The sequence below is a fragment of the Telmatherina bonti genome (assembly GCF_933228915.1).
Source record: "Telmatherina bonti genome assembly, chromosome: 13".
In the NCBI taxonomy this organism is placed as follows: Eukaryota; Metazoa; Chordata; class Actinopteri; order Atheriniformes; family Telmatherinidae; genus Telmatherina; species Telmatherina bonti.
The window spans coordinates 8,776,941-8,803,665 of NC_136611.1; the positions used below are offsets into that span (position 1 = coordinate 8,776,941).

Consider the following 26,725-nt stretch of genomic DNA (forward strand, 5'->3'; position numbering starts at 1 on the left):
AGGTTTTTCTCACAGAACAGTCAATCACAAGATGAAGAGATTTAAGTTTAAACTAAAGAACGTAGTAGAAAATATACAGCATTTGCACATATTATCAGAAGTTTAGGGACACTTTCTAATTGGATTTAATGTGAAAGTGTCCCAAAATCTATGATCAAAGGTGTAGATAGCATCCTTTTTTAATCAATGGAACTTTAATTTCAGCCCACCTGTAGGCATATTTAATAAATCACAAATGTAGTGTGGCTTTCTTTAAAAAAATATATATATAAAAAAAAAAAAAAACATTTTAAACTCCACGTGAACGTACAGCTGAATTAGTCCAAACTGTTCTTGCATGTGTACGATAGCACGATAAGATACACAGGAGGGGAAACAAAAAAAACAAACAAAAAAAAAAAAACGAGCCTTAATATGTAAAGAAGTATTTTTTTAATATACACAACATTTTAACAGGAAGTTTGTACCCAAACTCTGAAAAACAAAGAAAAACTCATTTCTCCACGACTGAAAATGTTCTTTGTACAAAGGAACTGTAACTTCTGCTGCTGTGTGATCCATGATGCAGTTCATCAGGAGCAAGTTCCTCATCTGGCTCCCATTAGTGAGACATTTTGCAGGTTAGCGTCCGACTGTTTGACAAAAACATCCTAATAATAATAAAAAAAATGTAAATAAAACCGCTTTGTGTGGAAAAGACAGACGCTTCAGCCACATAGTGGGAAATACTGGAAAACGATCAGATGTTTTTATGAATATTTTTAATGATGTAACAAAATAAACGAAGGTGGAAAAGAGGCGGGCCGTGTGTGTGTGAGGTATAAATAAGAAGCTGTATGTTAAACTCAGCTGAGATGTACCAAACGGGGAAAACAGATGAATGAGTGGATGGATGGATAGATAAACGAACAGATGGGGCTGGGTTTGGAGCTGCGGGGAAATATTTCACGCAGCCGACCGTCGGCGGATGACAAATGTTCCTCTTTGCAGCTGTCCCAGGTAGATTCTCATCTTTGTACTGTCGCTCGTCTTCCTCACCCAAATCTGGACATCAAACAGAAGAAATGTTGTCATTTACAAATAATGGCACCATAACAGATGTTAAAGGGGTCATTTATGTCTCTATGAAGTTGGTCTATTAATATAGAGCAATACAATACAATAAGATTACTTTCATTTTGCATTGAAAAGGAAATGTGTGTATTGCATCTAATTCGTCCACATTGAAGCATCTTTCTACCCGTTTTTATTGTTTTAACGACATTATTATTTCATTTTATTTTTTTTGGAGACATTCTGTTTTTGAAAATGTGCTTTATAAATAAAATGGATTGGATTGGAAAACTATGTTTCTGAACAGTATTAACCATATAAAGCCAAACGTATAATTTTTATACAGTTTGAGATGTTTTGTGTCACTTCATGTTAGAAACTTTGCTCATAATTCAGTTGTACAATCTGATACTAGATCCCTTACTCCAAATGGATACCAGGAAGCGAAGATTACACTACAGTAATTTCCACATATCACATGGTAATAAATGGTAAAAAGACAAAAGAACAAAAAATATATATTTTTTTTTTTTTTAATTTAAAGTCCAAATAAATACTTCAGATTTAAAGAAAAAAAAAAAAAGAATTGAACATTTCCCCCATCCAATCCTTCCTCATCCATCCTAAAAATATGCACCGCTCTGATGGCTGCCTCAGCCTGACTGATCCTGTTTACGTCATATGTATGTTGTTTCACCCACTCTTGGACTGGTTGTAATGGAAATTTTTGTGTCTTCGTCTCAATCAGTTTTTACAAGTCAACCAGTAAAATCTGCAAACGGCATGTGTAGCCATTTGTTTTTATTCTACTGCTTTCACAACCAACCAAACGGACATAACCAACTACTACGAGGTGAAAATATAATATTTTTTGGTCAAATAAACGCTCAAATATTTCCTCCAACAACTTTTCATTTCATTTATTTATTATTGAAAGCCATAACTGTCAAAGCAAGATACCTAGCAAGCTTTAAAAAAAAAAAAGAAAAAAAAAAAGGTTTTAAACTGCTTTCTTGCGACCACTTAAAGCTTCAAAACAGTGCATGTGATGAAATAAAAAAGTTTTTTAGGGAAAGAATGTGACTACAACACAGGGATTAAATGCATCTTTTAGCTTCAACAGAATTTAGAAAAGTGTGGAAAGTTTTTTTTTTTATTTCCAAGACGAGCCGTCATGATAACAAGCGCACTGACACAAGAAACAGAACATAGAGCAATCTACAACCTCCATTTAGTTTTAGCACAGAGGGATTCATTCTTGGTTTTCTAAGTTAAAGTTAAAAGTTAAAAAAACAGGAGGGGGCTGCAGAAGAAGCTCCTGTTACAAAATTTACAGGAGCATGTGCATAATACTGGGGTGGGACACTGGGACCATAAATACATTTATCTGATGCCTAAAAGCCTGAAACAAAACTGAGACAAGCCTGAATGATTCTATTTGTCTAAAAAAAAAAAAGTAGCTTAGCTGTTTCATAACACAGGTATGAAAAGCATTAGAATGAACGCTGTTGAACTTTTACCCTCCATCAAACGCAGAACAATCCGACCACATACAGGCAGGCTGGACGACAGTTTTCCCCCTGTGCTGTAACCTTCATTTACACGCCCCCCCTCCTGCCCAAACACACACAGACACACACACACACACACACACACACACACACACACACACACACACTACAGCTACTAAGCCACTTCTATGACTCAAAGCGTCAATAACTCTTACACTAATTTTACTGTAGACATCTATTTAACTAGTTTGTTTGTCTGTCATTGATTTTTTATTGAGTTAAACACATAAACAATGTGTGTTTTTACAGCTTCATTCATTAAGTTTTACAGATTCAATTTAAAACTTGTTTAACTATTACGAGTAGCCAGTTGTAATTTAGTTATACTTGCATATTGACTGATTAACGTGAACCAGCAGGCAGAGTCGTATCGTTGCCAGATGAACTATGAGATCAGCTTTAAGTCGTTGCAACAGGATCCGAGAGAGAGAATTAAAGTCACCTCATTGGTCCCAACTGAACTGATGACGCAGCTAATCTTCGTGTTGTCCTTTGACTCCAGATAAATGGCTTGGCTCTTGTGATACCTGTCACCAGAAATAAAACAAAAATGGACAAAGCTGCGTCAATATGTGCATCAATATTTATAAAAAGGAATGAACAACAAAGATTCCTCCCCAAGACAAGACTGAGAGGATAATTGGCCTGAAAGAGGAAAACAAGAAGCGTTATTTCTCATTTACGACTAAACCATCAGGGGACAGAAGCAAAAAGAAGAGACTGACACTGAAAGTTTTTGATCATTAAGCCCACTGTGAATAATGACACGCGTCTCCTTGTGGCTCTTTGAAAAGCCTTTCCGCTGGTGTCCTCTTCAGCCATGAATAAATGAGACTTTGCTGCATGTCTCACAGCTCCCTCCCCTCAACTTTCTCTTGTCCATCTCTGCAGCTAATAGGACAGACTTCTCTCCTCTTTGAATGAACTCCTGCAGGTCTGACACAAAGCTCGGCCCTCAGAGTCGAGGCTTCTTGGCTTTACATCACAGAACAATGCGGTGCGTGTTCCTGTGAACATTCAGTGAATGTCTGCATATATTCTACTGAACCCTAAGCAACTTCTATTTCTGTAACCCAGACAGAGAGAGGTGACTGTGAGAGGTCTGTCGTACAAGAGCCGGCCATTAAAGCCATCAAATCTGTGGCAACGTGGCCATCTAGTGGTGACACCAGCTGTAAGCAAGCTACAGGAACAGGAGGCCCAGAAATGTGTGTTTTGAGAAGCAAACTTCAATTCAACTTCAACTTTATTTATATAGCATCAAATCACCGCAATGCCATCTCAAGACGCTTTACAGACAGAGAGGAAAACATAATGAAAGCCAATTCATATTAGCCTATATAAGGAAACCAACAGATTGAGTTGGAGGATCTACCCAATCTCCCATCCTGAGCAAACACACTGGCGACAGTGGGAAGGAAAAAACTCCCTTTTAACAGGAAGGAAACCTCCGGCAGAACCCGGCTCAAGGACAGGCAGCCATCTGCCTCTGCTGTGTGGGGGGAAGAGGACAGAAAGACAACAGACAACAGGAACTGCTGAGACAGGAGACATACATGTTAATGTTGCAACACTGTTATGGGGGGGGGGGGGGGTAAAAGAGAGAGTTAAAGAGAAAAAGAAAGAAGCTCAGTGTATCAGGAAATGTCCCTCAGCAGTCTAAACCTATAGCAGCATAACTAAGGGATGCTAACCATCCCTAGCTATAGGACTTACCAAAAAGATAAGTCTTCAGCCTAGTCTTAAAGGTGGGGAGGGTGTCTGCTTCCCTAACACTAACTGGGAGCTTATTCCATAAGAGAGGGGCCTGATAACCAAAGGCTCTGCCTCCTGCTCGGCTCTTTGAGACTCTAGGAACCACAAGTAAGCCTGCAGTCTGCGAACGAAGTACTCTACTTGGTATATAAGGAACAATGAGGTCTTTGATATATAGTGGTGCCTGGTTGTGGAGGGCTTTATATGTAAGGAGAAGGATTTTAAATTCTATTCTAGATTAAGCAGGCAGCCAATGAAGAGAGACTAAAACTGGAGAAATATGATCTCTCCTGCTGGTTCTGGTCAGGACTCTGGCTGCAGAATTCTGGATCAGCTGAAGGCTTTTCAGGGCATTTTTAGGACAGCCCAGTAATAGAGAGTTACAGTAATCTAGTCTCGAAGTAACAAAAGCGTGAGCCAGTTTTTCTGCATCCCTCTGAGACAGAGGGATGCCCTAATTTTGGCTATATTACGTAAATGAAAGAAAGCTGTTTTAGTAACCTACTTAATATGTGGACCAAAGGACAGGTCAGGGTCAAATATTACTCCAAGGTTTCTCACTGTAGCACTGGAAGCTAAAGTAATGCCATCCAGGTTCATTACAAAACTGGAAAATTTAGCTCCTGTTACAAACTTTACAGGAGGTGTGCTCCTCTGAGTTTAAGAGGAGAATATTTCTAGACATCCAAGTCTTTATGTCTATGAGACAACTTTGTAGCCTATCGGGCTGATTTGTTTAATCTGGTTTAAAGGATAAGTATATCTGAGTATCATCTGCATAACAATGAAAGTTTATTCCATGCTGTCTAATAACTTTGCCTAAAGGGAGCATATATAGCGTGAAACTTAGATTTTACCATCTTTTGTCGTAGTAAAGTTTCCCCTCCTCGATCCGGGCTTCGTAGCGCTGGGAGGGGTTTTCCATGGGAGCAGAGGGAACATGCTCTGGAGACGAGGGGGACACTAGAAGAGGGGAAACAGTCTATTAGCATCACTCAACATTCAGGAAAATTGGTGCATTTGCTTTCTAGCTTAGTGGCCAATAAGACTTGTATTTATTAACTCATTGGCTGCCAGTTGCTGCTGTAGCAGAGAGCACCGCGCTGCTGGCATTCTGGCTCATCTTTTGGGACAGCAGAATATTAAGTTCTGGGACAGCAGATGTGGAAGGCTGATTTGTCCTGGTGTGTGCATCAGGGCGTCTTCGGGTTGCACGCTCTGAGTAAATTTATGTGCTGAATGCACGATTGGAGCGTGCTCAGAAACTGCATTTTGGGGACGCTTTGTTGCCTGGCCAAATCAGGTTCCACATACAGGGCTAACAAAAGCAAATATAAGACTTAGACTCATGAACACCTGAGCTGGACACTTTATAACTCCAGTCACTTATACAAGTCATGTCACATCACTTCATCGACTGCACTGCCAATTTGCATGGTTGTTCGGATGCTACTGTTCCTGCTGTACACATCTACGTGTCTATATGCGAGATTACTTTTACCTTTAATCTTATCATACATTTTTAACAAAAAAAAAAAAGTGTATGTCCATATGTTCATTTCTCTGCATGCCCTTATTTGTGAAATAGTTGTAAAATTGCTGGATTTCTATTTTTATATTATTCAGTGTTTTTATTTTATTTTATTTTATTATTTTTATTATTCAGCACCTTATCACAAAAACAAGTTCCTAGTCTGTGAATTATTCAAAGACAATGGCAATAAAAGTCTTTCTGTTTCTGAATAGCAGTTAAGGCTCAGATTCAGAAAGACTTCATGCAGCCAATGAGTTAATTAGATTTTATGATTACATTAAGGCTACTTCAAAATGCACAAATATTTCCACTTTTAGCTTTGCAGCCTGACGAGTGTCTGATATATCTGCTTTCACACAGTAATAATAACAACTTAGGTGTTTTTCTCTGAACCATTTCAGCAGAAGCGAATGCGTTAAATTCCCTGAAATCCAAAATATTCCTTGAAGTGACAGAACTGAGCATCCACAACACAAACAGCAGCCCTGGCGTACCTGGTCGTTTTGGTGATTTAAGCTGTGAAAGAGAAGACATAAAAGAAGTCAGACTAATGAGTACTATCCAGCAGAGACGAGCAGTAACTTGCAATAAAAATCAACACACAAACCTTATTAAGTGTTCTTAAATCTTCCATTATTTGTTCATCAGTTAACAAATAATTAAGCTGAGGTTTGAGGAGTCAAGGAGGACATGTTTTCAGTTTTAAAGACGACATGACAAGACTTCTCTCAATCAAAGCATTAATTAAGTTAGGACAAATATTGCCAGTAGAAATGCTGAATGGTTTATTTATCCAGTACAGATTCATCTGTAAAGACAGAAGGATATCTGGTGCAGGTTTCCTCCGCTTGTCTGGTATTGGGACTGGATCATTGGGCCGTCTCCTTAACTTCCTCGTCATGATCGGTTTTACGTCCATTGAGTCTTTGAATGACAGAAAACAGAAACTAAACAGTTAAAAATGGTAAAACTGAAGAGATGCAACCCTCCTGAACATGAACATCTTACTAGTGACCACTAATCAAACAAGCATTTTATTGCAAAAGCCGTCATAAGAGGGAAAAAGACGTCTGGAGATGGTGCAGCGCCGGTGCAAAAACCTTCAGTCAAACTACCAGGAACCCATTATCTCCCAAAGCCACATTCCAATCCTGCAATGACCACAAGTAAAAAGTATTAAGCGCTCAGAGACATTGCTGAGGTGAACCACCGCTCAATAATATACACCGCTTTAAACATTAACACTGCGCCAAGCAACACCAAGAGACTTCTAAAGGTTTTATGGACAGATTAGGTGAGAATGGCTCCTCGTGGGCAGGAGAAACAGGCTTTTCCTAGACTACTAATGGACACAGGCAGCTGGTTGTGTCACAATTAGTGACATCTAGTGCTAAAGATGAGAACAGAAATAACTTCAAATGCTAAAGCGCAGCAGTGAATGGACGGTGGCCATCAGTGGCCAAAATTCCCCAAAGTAAGGCTGGGTGATATGGCGATATATATTCTTTGGACGATAGAAAGCAGGGCTGTGACGATATGCTTACGTCCCGATTTGATTTGTTTCTGATTTTTTGGGTGCCGATCGGTTTAAATTGTGATTCTCCCAATTCTTCAATATTGCTGATTTTTGTAGATTAAAATTCAGAAAAAAATGTTCAAAACTTTTTTTTTTTCCCTTGTCATTTTTCTTGATTTTAATGAGGAAAAAAACAACACAGTAGCCAAATTATAATTCTGCTGCTATAATGCCCAAGAGGACAAGTAAAAAGATTTTTAAAAATAAATAAATAAATAATAATAATAATAATAATAGCAACAATTTTATAATGGATTATTTTTATTTTATTTGAAAAAAAATTTTTTTAACAAAGAAAATCTATTTTAAAATTGTGAAGCAAAAAATCCCAATTTTACGATTAGATTTTCCCACCCCTAATAGAAAATGTATCGTTTCCATACATAGCTCTATTGTTTACGCTGCTTTACTGCAGTGTTTTACATCAAGATGCGCTTTACATGCTGTAATATAGAAACAGGATAAATCACTAAAAGATGACCCGCCAACCCAAACTGATGAGCTTGTTCCTAAAAGAGGGGAATTTTCTGTCGCATGGATGTGGTTTGGATATAAAAAGACCGACGTGGAACCGACAACAGACTAGCTCACAGTCCCAACAACGGACTCCAACACCACTAACTCATTTTATCACCTGGGCAAGAATCAGGACAAAGAATACAGAGAGTCAACAAGCAAAAGCTTGTTGTACTGACTCCAGGAGGAATAGCTGTATTGCAATAGCTAATGGAGATCAAAATAAATACAAAATACAAAAGCAGCAAAAGCAGTGTCAAGTGGAGGCAAAAGCACTAATAATGAACTCCAGACGCAAACGCTGCAGCAGGTATTTACCCGTGAAACATCACACGGCCATAGTTCCCGCAGATGGAAGGAGATCACTGCTGCTGTTGTCAAGCACATCTGACACATAATCCATGACTGACACAAAATTACACAAACATTTTTATATAGTTGTGTGTATAGTTATGGGGATATGAAACGACCTTTATTGGGATTTTTTTTTTTAAACCTTTATTTCACCAGGAAAGTCACACTGAGGTTAAGAACCTCTTTCTCAAGGGAGTCCTGGCCAAGAGGCAGCAAGAGTTACAGGTAATTTACACAAAACAAATAATTAAAAGCAATTACATCTAAAGCAGGACATCTCAAAATCTGTCATTCTGGACTTAAAACCGTTCAAAGAAATAAGTTGGGACAATTTCCAGTCTCTCTGCAAAGAGTTCCACATTCAGAGTAGACAAAGGCCCCCCTTTTTCCCAGTTCTGTGCGGGGAAATGGAACAGAAAGCATCAAACAATCATTCGATAAGAGATCTTGGTCATATCGCCCAGCCCTACCCCTTCATCTGCGAGCTGACCCAGTGGCCTCAGCTGCAGCAACGACTGCACTACAGGTAAATACTTGTGTATATTTTACTGTCTTCCTCTATGGCTTTTAAAGTGTTGCTTATCGGAAACGTTTTCTAGCACCAGTCACCCAAAGCCAGTGCTGCCATTTCAAAGTTTCGATGGTTCTCACGTCACACCCAGCGTTGTATGTCCACTAAGACACACTGCAGTAAAAATGGTGGCAGATATAATGCAGCTGCCATGTTTATGGACCCATTATATGGTATAAATACAATCATTCTAATACAGTTTTTAATTATAAACTATTTTTATCGTCACTGACCTCTGATTTAGTCACACTGCACCTTTATGGATGAGCAGGTTAAATGTTTTCAGATTTGAAAATGGGCTGAAAATCTAAAACCAGCTGCAAGTTTCAAGCTTCACCACTGTTGATCATGATGCTTTTGCAGGATGATGCTCCATCACAAGCCCTACAGTGCACCGTCTGGAACTCTTTTCTAACATTTACTCTAACAAGCTTTAACCAAACAGAATACTGTAACGATGTTATCTTCCATTTTCCCAACAGTTACCCAAATATCTAAAACTCACACTGCAGCATCTCCATTTATAGAAATCCTACTCCCAGGAAACTTAATATTAAAGGTGTAAAAGAAGAGAGAAGCTCATATCCATCCACACACTTTTACTCCATTTTTCTTGCTTCTGCTGAGCGAGTCTGATTAGTAATATTACTCGGGTTCCCTTACCACCTGTCAGCTCCATTGAAACTTTCTCGTTCTCAATCATTTTCTTCTTTTCCTCCAGCTCTGCGATTAAGTTTTCCTTCAGTTCAACCTTTTTATCGTCAAACTCCTTCACCGCTGCCTTCTTCTCTTTGATATAACTCCTCTCCACCTGTTCTGTCTGTCAAAGGTCACAGAGAAGAAACAGAGAAGGATGGAATCTAAGTACAGCTTCCCAATGAGGAAAATTTATTTTACATCAACAAACTCTATTGATTAATCTCACCAAGTGTTCTTACCTCAAGCTGGAGAAACAAATCTGTAAAGGGAATTTTAAGAAAAAGAAAAGAAAAAATAGTTACTTTAAGCATTTGGTGTATTTTTAGCCTGAAAAACATTCTACATTGTGCCAAATCATTTCCTTTGGAAATGTTGGCAGAACATGCATCATGGACGTTTTCACCACAAGTCTAAAAACTCAACCCATTAAGACACAACCCACGAAAAAAATGGTAAGATAAGTCCCATTTTATATATTTATTTATTTTTATATAAAGTCTTTGTTTGTCCCTTTAACCAAATGTTAAATAAAAAAAGTACTGAAACTTTAAAGGGATATTTACCATTTATTACCATGTAATATGTCACATTTTTATTGTTTAATCTTCTGCTTTCCGGCGTCCATTATGGAGCAGAAGACAAATCATATCGTGTTTCACCAAATTTTTAGCACAGTTTGCATCATAAAGTGATGCCAAATGCCTCAGAAACTGTTTGCGTCGTATATATCACGCTGGGTTCTTAAGGGTTAAAAATCCGGCTGGAAAATAACGACTGTCATAATTGTGGCTGCACTACTTACCCCGTGACATTTATGCTTTCACCGGCTAGTTAATCATTTGTGAAACCACCATCCTTCAGGGCTCTTTACCAGTCTATTACCATGGCCTCTCTTTTGAATGCATTCAGGCAAAATAAGCTTTTGATCAGCACAAAATTGATTAAATAAAATTCTGATGTGCAGCCAACAAGACAATGACCAAAAAAACTGATTGCAAACAAAAAAAAGCTGCTGAGTCAACAAAAATAAACGATGTGACGATGGTGAAAGATGGACGGCAAGTGGAGCAAAGAGAGCGAGATTGCAGTCTTTTTAAAAAAAATAATGCAACACTTGATTTTAACTGAATATATATTGTTGTTTTCTTTACTTTTATAGTCACCCAACATGCTCCAATCACACTCTTTATACATTTATAAAAGCTGGATTAACTCATCATGGTGTCGGTGGCCACACTGTAAGTAAACATGAAACTGCGCCAACAAAAACCCATCTGACTGTCAAACCGCCAGATGGTTTATTGTTCGGACAATTAGTCAGGCATTATGAGCGAAAGCCAAACAACAACCCAACTGCCAACTACGTCATGTAAACATTGAAGCTTTGAGGCTTTAATCAACGTTTTGTTTAAAATACTTCTGTGGTCAAAACACAGTTTCAGATTTCTTTAATACGGGTTGTTTTTGTCCTTTTCAGAGTTTAATCTACAATCTGGTATTTATTGTTTATTCCCACTGTTCTTTCTTGGCTCAGCAAGCACTCCTAAAACTTCAATAATCTGCTCGACACAAGGATACATCAGAAGCAAAGCACTTTGTGTTCTTGCCTGCATTTCGAAGTCTCTCTTTGTACTGCTGGTCCAACTTCTTCATTCTCTTCTGATACTCCTGCAATGTACCTGCAAAGACAAAACTCATTTAGCTGTAGATGATGCAGTAAAGGAAAAAAATGCATCTCAAGAAAGCCCAAAACACATTTCAGAATTTTTGCTCTGAGGAATCTGAAGTCTTTTTTTTATTTTTTCTGCTTCAAACTCAACTGAGAGAACAGTTTTTTTAGACTTTAATATAGGCTGTCATAAGAATACATTACCCTCCCCCTAGACTCTGTGCTCTCAGCATCCACCCACAGTTTTAAATTAGATTGCAGACATTGCTTCGACATTCTGATGCACTAAATATTACAAAACAACTTTCAAACTCAATCAGTCTGAGCAGAGAGGAGCCTTTGGGATATATGGTGTTTTTAAAATCATTAAAAAAAAAAAAATACAAAAAAAAAAAAAAACCCAGAGACTGTTTACATCGGTAAACAAAAGAGATAGCCTTGTGTATTTCTAAGTGAGCTGCCCCTGGCAGATGCAGGTTTGTAATTATCCATTTCTCTGCTGGTTTCTCTTAACAATGGTGAAGAAAAAAAAAACAATCCATTCCTCACACAAATACCACAAGAGAAAGTGCACATTTTGAAAAATTCTTGACAATCGTGACTTTTCTTTTTACCTTCTTGTAACTGCTGCAGCTGTCTTTTCAGAGACGCCAGTTTGTCTTGATACATTCTGCAAAGAAATTAATGGTAACTTATGCAATAACCTTAGAGTTAGTCAAGCCGATCCATGGTTTGAAAAGAGAAAACACTCACTGCTCCTTGATTTCCACATAGTCATCCTCATCATGCTTGGCAAGATCAGTTTCACTGGCATCCTCTGTGTCTGGAAACAGGCACGACAGAAACTGACTCGAAACTCATAAACTAAACTTTGAAAGATTCACTTTCAGTGTAATGATGCCAGCAGGCTGAGTGACATTTCCAAATCGTTTCCCACTGGCAGGAGAGCAAATGTGAACAGATCAAAAGGACGTGCGTGGCACTCGTGAGGTAATGGAGAACACCCTCCTTGGGAATGCCCTCTGGTTTATTAAGATTTGGAGATCATGGGGAAACCCACAGGACACATTCACGTGCACACGTCGGAAAAAGTTTGGCTGAACACATGTTAAAGGTAGATGCAAGGCCGGATTATCCAATGGGATTATGGGCACAAGCCCACTAGGGGCAAACACCAGGACATGAAATAAAATGTAAATAAAAGCCAAATAGTTCCACCACAGTGTCTAGTGTACTGCCATTCGTACCACTGGCTGAGAGATGTTAGAAATGTCGTTTCACACTGTATCATTCACAATTTTCACATGGTTGCGGTGGGGAAGGGGGGCCCCTGGAACACTCTGGGCCCAGGGACCTGTGCACTTTTAATCCGGCCCTGAGTAGACGTATCTGAAACCCGACGAAGAATGCATCAGATGAGGTTTAACCAAACCTAATCAATAGCAACAATGTAGCTGCTAGTCTGCCAAGCATTTGCCGCATGGTGTGATTAATCAGCAGTGAACCCGGCTTCCTCGGTGGTGCTTGTCAATCCACAGGCAAGTCTCTGAAAACGACGCTAACATGTTTTACGACGTGGCAAAAGTCGGGGAATCTGAAAACATAAGCATTGGCAGGTCCAAATAATAATAATAATAATAATAAAGCTCCACATTTCTACCCTAAAACTCGAGACAAACGAAGTGAAGGGCCCCGTTGAGCTGACAAGGCAGTTTTCATTTTCACTTAGCATTAATGTGCTAACCGAAGTTAGCTCCGTCCGCTGTTTAAAGAGTAACCCGATTTCTAGCTCAGGTAGGCATGGATATCAGAACAGTCAGCATAACCGGGAGAAAGAAAAATAAACGCAGCTGTTTGCTTAGAAGTCGAGCGAACCTTGTAGTGTTGTCATCGCCTTGATCTCTTCTTGCCTTTCTTTCTGTTTCACTGCAATCCGTCCCGTCTTGACTGAAGAGTGTGAAGAGGGCAGAGCAGTGGACACACAGCACGCACGGCCGACCTGTCAACGCTCACAGCTAACGTCACGTAGCCTGCTCGGCTAATTAGCGTTGTTTACACAATTTAAAGCAATATGGAACCAGTTAGGTTGCCCTGTATATACAACTAAATGCTTATCTTATATGATTTCCAGTATTAACTTCACAGTAGCATACAATGACTCTCTGGGAATACTCTTGAAAAGACACAGCAGTGCCAGTCAGATGTTTGTTAGCAATAATGTCAGATCTTGTGCTGCTGTTTTTTCAGATATTGTACTCATGCATTCATTTGCAGAGCTCTGAAACTGTCGAATGATATTGTACAAGCTCTGGTCTGTCCTAGGATAAGCTCTGTCAGGTTCACGTCTAATATCTGGAAAAACTGGCACTATATTTGTAATCCATCTTGCATTGCACTTTTTTTTTTAATCTATAATTTTATTTTTTTCCATTTTATTTTAATTTTCTATTTCTATGGACATGGATTCTGTGTCCTTAACAAAGCTTGAATTGAATTGAATTCGCTTCACAACTATTCACAGTAATTGTATTTGTTTCCAAAACATGTCTCCGGAAATATGTTTACACGTGCAGAAGTGAGCTGTTGCTCAATTAATAAACTAACTAATAGATGCATATGCAAAAGATATCATCCCATTTTTCAAAAAAGGACGCGATGGAAACAAAATAGCCTGAAATAATTTAATTTATCGCTTTAGATTAGCGTTTTATAGCATAATATAGTGAAGACAGTAGGCTGAAGTGAGGCTGAGTGATACCTACAGCAGGGCAAAATATACAAGAAAAAAGCATGCAAACATATTTTTTAAAATGTGGCTCAATTAGAATTGAGCATTAATCAGCGTAGACGTGAATAAACTTTACATCTGCTTCAGGAATGTTTCTTGGCAGGCGGGAGTCGGGGAGCTAACTTTATTAGCCTTGAAGCTAACACGAAGCTAGCTCTAAAAACAGATGCTAAATTAGACCAAACACGTTTGCCACGTTGTTAAAGGAAACTGTCTCCATTCGAGTCCATAGAAAAATGTAAATGCAAACATTAAAAACTAATAGCTACATCCCTGCAACAGCCATACGTTTCCGTTTCTTCTCCAGCAAGTAGACGCAGCCCGACAATCAGTGGCTTTTTAGTGCTAAATGTTACCTTCTTCCGAGTCGCGTCCCCTGAAACTCCGATCGTCGTCGTCATCCACGCTGTCTAGTTCTTCTTCGTCATTATAATAATCCACCATTGGAGATATTAAAGTCGAAGCCATTTATTCTTTTTTGAGAATGTAAACAAACACAAAATAAACAATCGATTTTTGTTTTGCAGCTTGCTTGAAACTGCGCCTACAACTGGTAGGACCTCCAATCGTTAAACTGCCCAACCTTATGCCTGAACACAATTTTTTTGTCGTAACAAACTAGACATGGATAAAGCATGTTTGTTTTTAATTTCACATGGACAAATGGTTATTTAGTAATATTGGATACCCTACAATAATCATCTTTTTTTCTCCTGTAAATACAGTAAAAGACACGGCAGAACATTTAAACAGGCAAATGACAACATAACATTAGTTGCATGCGCTCTGATACCACAGTGAGCTTTTGGTTCACTATGCATTTCGCTCCTGCACACTTTTTTTCTTTATTAAACAAATTTAATACAAAGTCTTGTAGAGGTACAATGTAGCAATGAACCTAAGTAAAAATAAGATAGGTAACATTATGTACATGGGGCTAAATAATCATAAACAAGCAAAAAAAAAAAAAAAAAACAAAAAAAAAAAAACAGTGTAAGGCAAAAAATAAACTATCAGATAATTAAAACATAACATTCGATATAGTTGAAGCTGTGCTTCGAGCACACTTAGATTTAAGCAGTCTTAGTGAGGAATAATAAAGTCTGAACTCATTTAGAAAGTGATCAAAGCATGGGGCAGAGACTCTCCATTTACAGCTGTGTATGTGATATTTGGCAAGCAGGAAAACAATTTTCACTACATCAGACACTATGTTGTCAACATTATTAATGTAGTACAGGACACAGTTAACAGTAAAAGCAGGAAGGTTGCTACTGCACACTCAAGCATCGGTAGATTGCAGTATAGTGGATTAGGTTATCCTTTCCAAATAAAAAGAAAGTATATTCTGAAGGAATATGACAGAAATATCCATAAAAATAAGAAAATGATATTTGTCTTATCCAGTTTTACCAAAAACCAAAGAAGTATCATTCAAGATCCTAAATGAAATCTACCCATCTAACGACTTCCAACATAGAAAATTTAACTTGGACAATAACTCATGTGGATTCTGTGAAAATGAAATCGAAACAACAGAGCACTTTTTTTTTTTTTTTTTTTTTTTTTTTTTTATTGCGAACATGTGAGTGATTTTTTAACTGCCTTTCAGGGTTGGCTCCACCCAAAGAATATCACGATGTATCCTCTGACTATGTGCTTAATCAAAACTGGTGTAATATTAAAAGAGAAGAACTTGGAATTCCTTGTAAACAACATCCTGATCCTGTTGGCCCTACATTTTATACATCGATGTAAATATGCCAGAACTGAGCCCCACATCAATGGATGGAAAAATGATCTCAGAACATTCACAAAATCTCTTCAAAATATGAAAACAAAAAATTCCTATAGACTTTTTTCCTTGATGAACTTGTTCACGTTACTAGACAGAGACTCCTAATAGAATTCTTTTGTGTGTGTGTGTGTGTGTGTGTGTGTGTGTGTGTGTGTGTTTAGGCTCTCGTTCCTATCAGACTGCCTTGTTGTAAGTTACCTCAACATGACAACATATGTATAGGACAACCAATATGCCGTATGTATGTACAGTGTTGTTCAATAAAAAAGAAATAGATTAAATTAAAAAAAAAAAAAAAATATATATATATATATATATATATATATAGTAGATTATTAGGTGGCTTTAATCATTTCCTGCCTTTTTTCGTTGTTGTTTGAACATTTCTGGAGCATTACTTCTAACACACTTTTAATGTGATTTCACAAACAAACACATCTGTTTGGTTGTTTTAGCTTGTTTTTTTTCCACTACAAATTTAATCAGCAAACTGCCTAATTTTGTTGTCTATTCTGGTTTATGTCATCACAATGTAGCCTTTAGCAGGTTTAGTTGCAACTGTTTATTCTATTAAAAACAGTAAACGCGTCCAATATGTGACTTTTTGTTTGCTTGTTTTTGTCACTGAGAAATAAAACCCAGGATATAACTTGTAGGATCCCTCAATAAAATGAACAAAACAACATATCATGTATAAACATATGGTAAATGGATTTTTACCATTATACCATGAACATATCACAAACTTAAATCAGGGAACTTGGTTTTACTTTTTAAAAAAATAAGTCAGAATCAACATTACTTCCCGAGGAAGTACAATTAGTGTTTTGCTTTTTCACTCATGCTCCATAATGCTAAGTTAACCACAGTGTAGACAAGTCTGTTTCAGCCGTGTAGTGGTCTGCCAACCTTTTTCCAGGTGTTCTGTCTTACTGCCAGCTGGGATGTATTCTGTGTCCATTAGAGAATGGATGGATTACCTGCAATACAGGCTATGGTTGACAAAATTGACGTGAAATTAATGTATAAATTGAAAAAAAATAATAAATTGATGGATACATTATATTATTATATTATATATCAACAGTTAAAACAATACTTATATTTTCTAGAAGGTCACAAGAGTTTCAGATTTGGGTGTAAACATCTTTTTAGTCCATTCCAATTTTATTTAGTCAACACAACAATGTTAACTTAGACAGCAAAACAATGAAAGAAAAAAGCACCAAAGAAATCATTTTGTAGTCAGAATCCACCATCCTTTTATTGATCTATAACAGCGGTGTCAAACTCCAGTCCTCGAGGGCCGGTATCTGGCAGGTTTTTGTTGTTTTCCTCTACCAGCAGCTGATTCATATCAAATGAATCCAGACACTTCTTGTCAACCTATTTATTAATTTGAGTCAGGTGGGTTGGAGCATGGAGACAACAAAAACCTGCAGGATACCGGCCCTCGAGGACTGAAGTTTGACACCTCTAGTCTGTAAAATTCAGCCAGGGGATTACACCTTACAGAATGCAGAATAGCAACTTTCAATGCACATCATGCACAACCAAAGAAAAGAAACAGAAATCCAGTATTGGCAGAGTACTGATTTTCCTTCACTTTTCTAGTCACATTTGGATCTTACATGCACTCCCCCAACAATTTACATTCCTCACCAAGTATACACAGACAATGGTCACAACCATTTAGCAGGAGTGTATTTACAATTGTGACCCTAAAAAGCATTAAATACAAACTAGCTCTAAACACAAAACTAACTTTATATATATCAATATAACCAGAATACTCCCATTGATGATGATCATGTAAAACAACGCAAGATATGATTAAAAATGCAAAACACCCCCCGATACGTGTATCACTGACAATGTAAATAGCTCCATTGGATTTCTTGTCCTTGAACATGTAGATTTGACCACTGCAATCTTGATTTTAAGACATCTAGGAAGCGAGATATTTAAAAAATTGTTTGAAAGTAGCCCACTTTAAAGATCCAAGATGGCTGCCATAATGACATTTTTTTTTAAAATGGCATCATGTATATTCAAATTTGTTAGACTATATTGTTTCCAAAAATATACAGTTTTCCTAATCTCCAAAAAATTCCAACCAAATTACATAAGGAACATGACTATTACTTCTTCCCTGAACAGATTGGTGTTCGTACAAATTGCTTGTTCAAATGTTAAATATACAAAATGGAAATAAAGAAGCCTTTTTAGGCTGTCTTGGGGTTTTGTCTGCACAATTTACACACACCAATAAAAAATAGCATTTAAATAACATAACATAAAATAACTATTGTTTAAAATTTACAATACACAGCTTTGCAATAGAAAATCCTGATACAGATGAGCTGGTCGAAGTGGGTACTAGTTACACTTCCATTGTCCACCAGCAGATGGCAGCATTGGACTTGGCATATTTCGGAGACAGGCTGCCTTCGCGTCACTGAAGTTGCAAGAGAATCGGTGTGACTCAGTTCATGCATCTTTAATGATTTGCGAAGGAAATAAGGCATTGGGTCGCTGCTTCTTTACTTTCACAGTAGTATTTCATTAAAGCAACAACATCGATGTGAGATTTAACGTTAAAAATAAATAAATAAATAAAGAAAGAAATATATATATATATATATATATATATATATATATATATATATATATATATATATATATATACATATATATATATATATATATATATATATATAAATTCCCATTGGACTTTTTTGACAGGAAATAATTTAAAACACATTCAAATTTAGTGAGTTTTAGCATCTACAAAGAAGACACGGAAAGTGCACATCCCTTCAGCGGTCCCCTCACCGCACGAGACAACTTTATTTCCGCCTGTCTGTCAAAGTAACAGTGAAACACGCGCGAGGGCTCGTTCGCCTGCTGCTCCGTCATTCAGGAAGTCCAGACCATCTGACAACACTCACATCTCAAGAGTCGAACTAAATATCGCCCCAAGTGCGCACGCTCTTTAACCACAACAAGTTTTTTTTTCTTTTTAATTAAAGGTAAGCTGCTTTCTTTTTTATTTCTATGTTTTTATTTATTTATTAATTTTACCTATTGTTTCTGTGGTGTCACTGTTTGCCTCGCTTGTTCACCATTAACAGCTCGTGCCATAACCTCGCGCTCCCAAACTGCAGACACTTCCTCTTCGGCTACAGTTGCGACATGTCAGAGCAGTTCAACAGAAAGTGGCTTTGAGATGAACGCTTAAATGGTGAGAAGGGAGGGAAAAGGGAGGGGGGGGGGCGTCTGGAGTTGGAAATGACCGCCGTCATCTGGTTTTATTCGGCTGGTGAGGAACAGACGAGCAGCATCAGCTCGCCGGGTTTAAGTGCGCAGGTTTGCGTGAAAACGACGCGCATGTTCGCTCTTTTCCTCGTGTGTTTGAAAAGCTATGCCGAAATTTTGGGATGTTTACGCTGTTTTTTGGTTTGCTCCTCTGGGGGGGGTGAGTATGCTGAGCCAATGGATGACAGGTTATAGTGGAAGTGTACAGTTTTAGAGGGGTGGTTGTAAAGGTGACAAGGCGCCTGCATGCGGGGTAAACTATCCTGCGTGTCATTAAAAAAAAAAAAAAAAAGTCACGCATTGTTTGTGTGCGTGTGTCACATTGAAAATGACTGGTACTTTCCATTGTAGGTGACACTGTTGTGAGATTTTTTACTATCAACACGCAGTTACAATGGCTGTCAGTTGAGACTGTTACGTCCACAACACATGACCCAAACCCGATTTTACTACGTCTATTTACACTCGTTAACCACGCAAACAGTGCGCACATTCTGCCTTTTTTTGCGCTATTTAGATGAGCAGAGATATGATGCATTTGTTTACTTGCAAACACAAGAAAACGCACGTCATTGGTTTCTTCCTTTCGCTGTTTTTGTTGGAGGACTAAACGCGGTGACAGCTGGTCACCTGCATGCTGGTAAATAAGCAGCGTTAAAACTCAAAGCAGGCTGACATGACGCTGTGGAAATGGCAGATGTAGATAGCAAGCTGAGCACTAAAACCCAAGCTGACCACAACATGATGTCATCTCTGGCGTGTAGAGCGCATGAGTGAGAGGCAGCAGACCTGCGTTTCACTGCTTAAACTGTGTCATTTGGAAAGATTTACTTGGAGGAGTCTGCCCACGCACATTTCAGACCGGGATCACCACATTTGTAATCCTTTATTATGACGTTGCACCTGCTTGTCTTATCTTACATTTGCATTCACAAGATTTTCTGACTCGTTTTTCTTCTGTTTAAGAGCAAAAGAGAAAAATATGTGGTGAGGATGAAACACTCTAAACTCAGTACTTGTCTGGAGATGGAGATGCATGGTGTAGGAAATAAGATCTTATTTTTCTTTGTGTTTTCCAACTTGCCCAGATTTGCACTACTTTATTTGTTCAAAGGGTAAAACTTCAAGTCTTTCCACGTCACTTATGTCACTCATCAGCCAGCTCTTAACTGTGCCACTGAGATAGGGAACAGAAAGTGACATACTTCCTTATTAGTGATAGTATCTAGGGCAATTTAATATTTATGATTTCACATAAGCATTTTACTCCCACCCAGGCTGTTGGATGGACTCTGAAAAGGTGTTGATGTACATATAATCGTGAAGAAAAAGGTTTTACACACTGGAATATAATATGTAAAAATAATAACCTGGAACTTATTCAGTCTTGAAGATATAACCTGAGACAATCTATGACTCACAGCACGGATCCTATCTTGTAGAACCACATCTAGCAGCAATAACGTCATCTCTGTACAATGTGATTTTGACCTACTATTCTCCAGATCTTTGCTTTAGTCTTGAGATTTTTAGCTCTTTGTTTATGTAACGCTGTCTTACAGTGTAGCATTTCAGTTGGGTTGAGGTTTGGACTTTGACTGGGCTATTGCAACACCTTGACTCAGTTTAGTAATGGCACAGGTGGCCTCACATTTTATTCTTGCATACTTTGGTTCAGTTCATGGTTGGCTCTGTGACTGCAAGGTGTCTTGGTCCTCAGGTCCTGTAGCTGCAAAATGAGCCAAATCATCCATCACATGCTGATCAGAGGTGTTTGTGTTAGGATGATGTTCACTTTTTGGCAAACGTGGACAAACAGCTCTTGTCTGTCCAAATGTTTTTTAGATGCACATTTTTGTTCTTTCCTGCTTGCTGAATATATCATAATTGCATGGACTTGATGGCAATGAACTTGAGCTTTTAACATGTTAACTAAGGCCTGTTAGGTCTTAGATGTAGCAATCAGACTCTTCAGGCTCTGGTTGTTGTTGTTGTTGATTTTTCTCTAAACATTAGTCTGTCTTGACCTTGCAGTGAACTTGTTGGGAGGTCTTGAATGTTTCCTACTTCTGAAGAATCATTTTCACTGTAGAACTGTGGACTCTAAATGCTTGGAATTTATCTTTTAGCACTGTTCTAGATTGATGAGGAGCACAAATTGTTTCCCTAATGTTATAGCTAATACTTTTCTCCTTTGCATTGTGTAAACAAACACCTAAATGCAGACGATGTAGTTTCATCGAGGTGCTTGCACTTGCTGATGATGAGTTAAGTGTATTTATTAGCAGCTCTGTGATGCTACTTATAAAGGCTGCAACGATTAGTTGATAATAAATATTCGTCGACGCGAAATTTAATTGTCGACGCGTCGTGTATAAACGCTTGCAACGGCTGTGCCAGGCAACTTAGCGCCATTTACCGACCACAGCTTTTCAGACAGTATAAGAACTCTAAGCAAATGACTGCAAAGCACCACAGGAAGTGCTGGGGGCAGAATCGTCATTTTGTGTACTGTAGCGTTTTTTGTTCTTAAACAACGAAGAACAAACCGATGGCGATGCAACCTGAACAGAGTCAGAGTGACGACAAGATCAGGCCTCGTTTTTCCAGAGTTTGGGGATATTTCCTGCTAAACAAAGTGTCAAAACAGGTGAAATGTGTCGTCTGCCACATAGAGTTGTCATACCACGGCGGCACGACGGTCATGCAGGTGCATCTGAAACAAAATCACTCCGGAGTCATGGTTTCCAGCATTCTGGATGGGTAAATTAGCATTAGCGAGTAGTATTGTGTTTACCCAACAAAACAGGCTTTTTCAAGATGTAAATAATCCTTTCAAAGCAATTCTACGAAAATTAACATTAGGATGTGACGATATGGTTTTGTCCCGATTCGATTCCGATTTTTTTGGGTGCCGATTTGATTTGAATTGCGATAATCCCAATTCTTCAATATTGCTGATATATATATATATTTTTTGTTTAGATTAAAAACAAAAAAATGTACAAAATTTTTATTTTGGTCATCATTTTTCTTGATTTCAATGAGGAAAAAACAACATAGCAGCCAGACCATCACTCTGTTGCTATAATGCCCGAGAAGACAAGTTAAAAGATCAATAAAAATGACAAAAATTTTAATATGAATAATTTTTATTTCTTTGAAAAAAAATAGATTTTTTAACAAAAAGATTATTTTAAAATTGTGAAGCAAAAAAAAATCCCAATGTCCGATTTTTTTTCGATTTGATTTTCCCACCCCTAATTAACAGGTTAAAATACTTTATTTATTTTGCTTTCTTTTCTAAGGAAAATTCTTTACAGCTTTGGATATGACACTATAGCTAAGTTTGAATGTTTAAAAATAAATTAGTAGTAAGCTGTTAAGCTAAAATTTAATATTCAACTGGTTTAGGAGTTGTTCTTTTAACATACTAAAGGACATCATGTTGTGACTGACTGGGAATCAGGGTGACATTCATATGATGCAGATGAAGAAAGTGGGCTAAATCATACTGGAGCCTGTAAAAAGAGCTGCGTCAACTGCGTTCAACTGTGTCAAACATTGCAATATTTTAACTGAATACTGCAGGAAATAAAATCAGCTGTGCAGTTTGACCCACTGAGGTTAGCCACATCTAGAAAGGGGGAAAGCTTTTAATAGTGCATGCTTTGTGATTTGCACTATAAATAAGAAGCAAATTGTTTTAACTTGTCAGCTGGTAGGAATAAATTTAGGTTAAGTGTCTTGCACATGCATGTTTCAGGATGTAGAGGGGCCAGGTTAAAGCGACAGTGATAGGTTGACCTGTAACCTGCTCCATCACCTGAGCCATTACTGTCACACAGACACTAAAATTAAAAAAAAAAAAAAAAAAAAAAAAAAGAAATAATATCCAAAAGAGGCAGTCATGTGGATTATTGAGATGTTAGCCAAGGGTCTGCTGTTGTTTGTGTCCGTGCAGGGGTCACATGATAGATGGACCGGTGAATATACACAAACTGCTCCTGACAGTTGGGTGATGTTGGTGTCAGATGTGATGGTTTGCAAGTATGTGTGTCTAATACATGCATGTGTACAATATGTTCAAGATTAAATTTTAAGTTTAACACATCTTTCAGACAGGATTGCGGTATGATGGTGTCAACATTTCAAACTTGATTTTTCGTCATTTACAGTCCTTTATTTTTACTAACCAAGCCTGTATGAAACACACAGAGAAGTCCTGACTAGAAAAGGCTTATATTATTACTAAAGGACTCTTAGTTTTGGTCGGCTAACTTCTTCCATTTGTACATCGTTTCCTTGATTAACTAAGTTGAACATTGGAAAACCTATTTTATGCACAACATCTAATAAGATAAAATTAAAAAAAAACAAAACAGAAATCTTGCATTGAGGAAGTGAAGACATTTGTATTTCCACTTTGCATCCTGCTTCAATTACAGAGCAGTTCATATTTTGACGTATTCTTATGTAATTTTAAAAAAAGAAAAGAAACAAATTTATGTGTAAACATCGGACAGAGGCTGGAAATTAGAAGATTAAATTGCAAACCAAATCTCATATATATATATAATTTTACCTGCTATTGTTTAGGTCTTCCATCAGGTGTGGCGTGTGCCTCAGACATAGCTGCTTGAGTATAAAAAGTTTAATTTTAGATTGTGCATAGAAATCTAAAAGTGGTGAAAATATATCATAATAATATGGTAAAAACAATTTACAGATTTGAAGCTAAATTAGTTTTAATTATATGTTAATCTAGAATAAACTCATTTAAATGGATTCTTACTGATTCTATGGTTCAATATTAAGTCAAACAAGTATAAGGTAACTTTAAATTCAGCATATTAACACTAATTTGCACCAAAATGAGTGTGAATGTGATGAATCTTCTAAAATTTCCATTGGAGTCCTGAAGAATGATTTTGATTTTTGAAGAATTTGAAGAATTATTTGATGCTACTTTTTAGGTAAATGACACATTTGAGCTCCTCCTTTCAGCTGCAGGAGCAGCTCACCTTTGTCAGAAGATTGGACTCAACGTTTTCATTTGCTTTACAACAAAGTTTTGTCCTTGGTGATTCTGTGATATTTGTTCTTGCTACCAAATTCATAAATTTAATGAAATAGAACGAGACAATGGAGGTATGAAAGGTGGGAATTGTGGTTTAAGTATTATATTTTTATTATATTTTTATCCAGTTGTTGTATACAGGTGAACTGAATGAATAAAAAGCCAAAAAATGGAAACAATGTGGACCCTGATTTGAGATGATTTTGTTGAGGGGGAAAAAAAAAAGTCACCAAGGCCAAGAAACTTCAAATTTCTGACATTGGCTGCGTATGCACACAATAAAACATTAATAGACTCAATAATTATAATGAAATAGGATAATATAATATCTAAAATTAGTAAATTGAGTTTACAAAGTAAAAAAAAAAAAAAAAAAAGCTAAAACCAGAATTAGTGCTGTTATGTCAGTGTTTGAGACTTTGCTTGTGCAAACCTGTTCTTAGTAGTGCTTATTTGAACTGAGGCATGATTAAAATTACTTTCTGATGCTACATTTTAGTTAAAACCGGTGTGATCTTGACAGATGTATTATATATGCTAAAGAACGTGTGATGATAACATTGTCAGAGGTCCTTCTTTTAAAAAAGTAATTTTTTAAAATTTCGTTTAATTGTGTTCTAGACTTTCATGGAAACTACAACCAAACCCAGCACCACACACCAGTGCATCAATACTTTCTTTAATGCTGTTTGGCAAACATTAAAATGTCATTGAACTTTGCCAGTGTTGACTGCAGCCGCATGACCTAATTGATCTAGGATCCAATATTCAGTAACAACAACAGTAACAAGTTGAATATGTGTACTTAACTATGAAAGTTAAGTTCACAGATTCAAATGAACACATTTTTAATTAGTTGAAATATTAAGTTTTTCATGATGGACTAACTGAAGCATAATTTGGTCAGTAAGTCTTTCTAGTTGTAGTTCTTTGTAAAGCAAAAAAGAAAGGTCTTTCTGTGTCGTTCTATTCGTGACCTCGGCCCTTGATCCAGATGGGAGAATGTGACCTTATATGAGCTTTGAATTATTACATTAACTGCACAAAGGAGACATGGATCCAGCAAAATGGAAAGCTCAGTCTCCTCTGATTAATCACGGACTTGGGTGTAAACACACGTCTCGTGCCTGATATTCTAAAGGCTACAGGAGATTATCAGTACAACAAATAGTCATTGTTTCTTCTCTCTCTGTTATATTTTCCTCAAGTTAAACCCCCGATTCCTCTTTATTTCTTGCAGTGCAGAGCAACCTGTTGATGTGAACACCTCTCTCTACTTTCCACGTTTGGGAAGACTGACTTAAAGGAAAAAAAATGTATGAAAGAATTGTCAGTTCAGTCAGTGTTCGAGCAGTTTGGTGGTTTATGCTACAGTAGCAGAGCACATCAATATTAAAGCAGTGTTGTCAGGCTTAATGTTCTGCGGTGATCTGGTTTAGCATGTCTAATATAGGAATGCTGTCTCAGATGACAAGGAGAATTATGCACTCCCTACCCCCACCCCTCTTCTACTTGCAGATGTGTTCATGCGTTCTGCTTTTAATGATGATTTCAAAAGACAGCAGAATCTGCACGACTGCAAGATCTTACTCTTGTGAAGATAGCAAGAGAGCGAATACCCAGATAGTTATTCGTTAATAGGATAAAACTACAGCAGAAGCACTTTTTAAGAATTATGATTAGGCAATTTGTGAAGACACACGCTGATGTTCAGGGTTCACAGTTGTCTTCTGGTGGGAATCAAGGGGGTGTTTGTACACAAAGCACTCAGTCATGTCGATTTCCATTTGGTTAAACGTGTTTAAACAAATGAGTCAAGGTCTTAAGTTACTTTTAGTGAACATCTTTTCTTTTATAATCCATCTGTTTACTCATATCACATAAGCCCAAAAGGCCAGCTCATAGTCAGAAGCTCTTACACCTGCACGCTTTCCTGGATTTGATGGAAACTGTGTCTGTGCACCACTGAGCGTGATAGGAATCAGAGGGAAAAATGTGAAATGGATCTAGTCACGGCCCAGCAGCTGGTGCTGACCTGAGTCATGGCCTCGGTCTACTGAAGGCTGTTTCAGAGGGGATGTAGCCGCGGTTCAACAGATGTCTCATCATCAGATGCCTCCTGACTAACTATGCCACCTCTGCTCTTCATTCATCACCCAGCACCGTCTTAGTGGGATCAGCTGCTTCTTATCTTTGGTTAGATTTAGAAGTATGAAGTTTTCACACTGAAAATCTTGCAACATTTAAAGTGATTTAATGCAGCATTTTTAATGTAATTTGCAAATTTTTTTAATTTTACATCTCACAAGCTCTCACATGACATCTAGCTTAAGTTGAATTACATGAAATAAACTTTATGTTAAACAATATGAGAAAAACGTTTTGGATATGCAAGTTTTTTTTTTCTTTAATTCCACATTTTATTCTTGTCTTTTTAGTGTTT

At 37.5% G+C, this 26,725-nt stretch overlaps 2 protein-coding genes across 4 annotated transcripts in view; one reads left to right on the top strand and one right to left on the bottom strand.

Moving 5' to 3' along the window:
* Positions 1-515: 515 nt before the first annotated feature.
* suds3 (SDS3 homolog, SIN3A corepressor complex component) lies at positions 516-14,581 on the bottom strand. Its single transcript, XM_079251573.1, has 12 exons — positions 14,443-14,581; positions 12,052-12,121; positions 11,913-11,968; positions 11,237-11,308; positions 9,869-9,888; positions 9,594-9,750; positions 6,742-6,837; positions 6,521-6,582; positions 6,408-6,429; positions 5,237-5,342; positions 3,067-3,151; positions 516-1,044 (listed from the first exon to the last, which is right to left on the bottom strand). Exons 1-12 carry the CDS (start codon positions 14,552-14,554, stop codon positions 946-948), a joined length of 957 nt encoding a protein of 318 aa, XP_079107699.1. The 5' UTR covers positions 14,555-14,581; the 3' UTR covers positions 516-945.
* Positions 14,582-18,810: 4,229 nt separating this feature from the next.
* The window catches only part of taok3a (TAO kinase 3a), a 72,951-nt gene continuing 65,036 nt past the window's right edge, over positions 18,811-26,725 (top strand). The window contains exon 1 of one of the 3 annotated variants that reach the window (XM_079252104.1): positions 18,811-18,916. The gene's annotated coding sequence lies outside the window, so the exon portion shown is untranslated. Of the gene's footprint in view, positions 18,917-19,211; positions 19,363-26,725 lie in introns of those variants that run through there. The other 2 variants (XM_079252106.1, XM_079252105.1) reach the window with 2 other exon arrangements.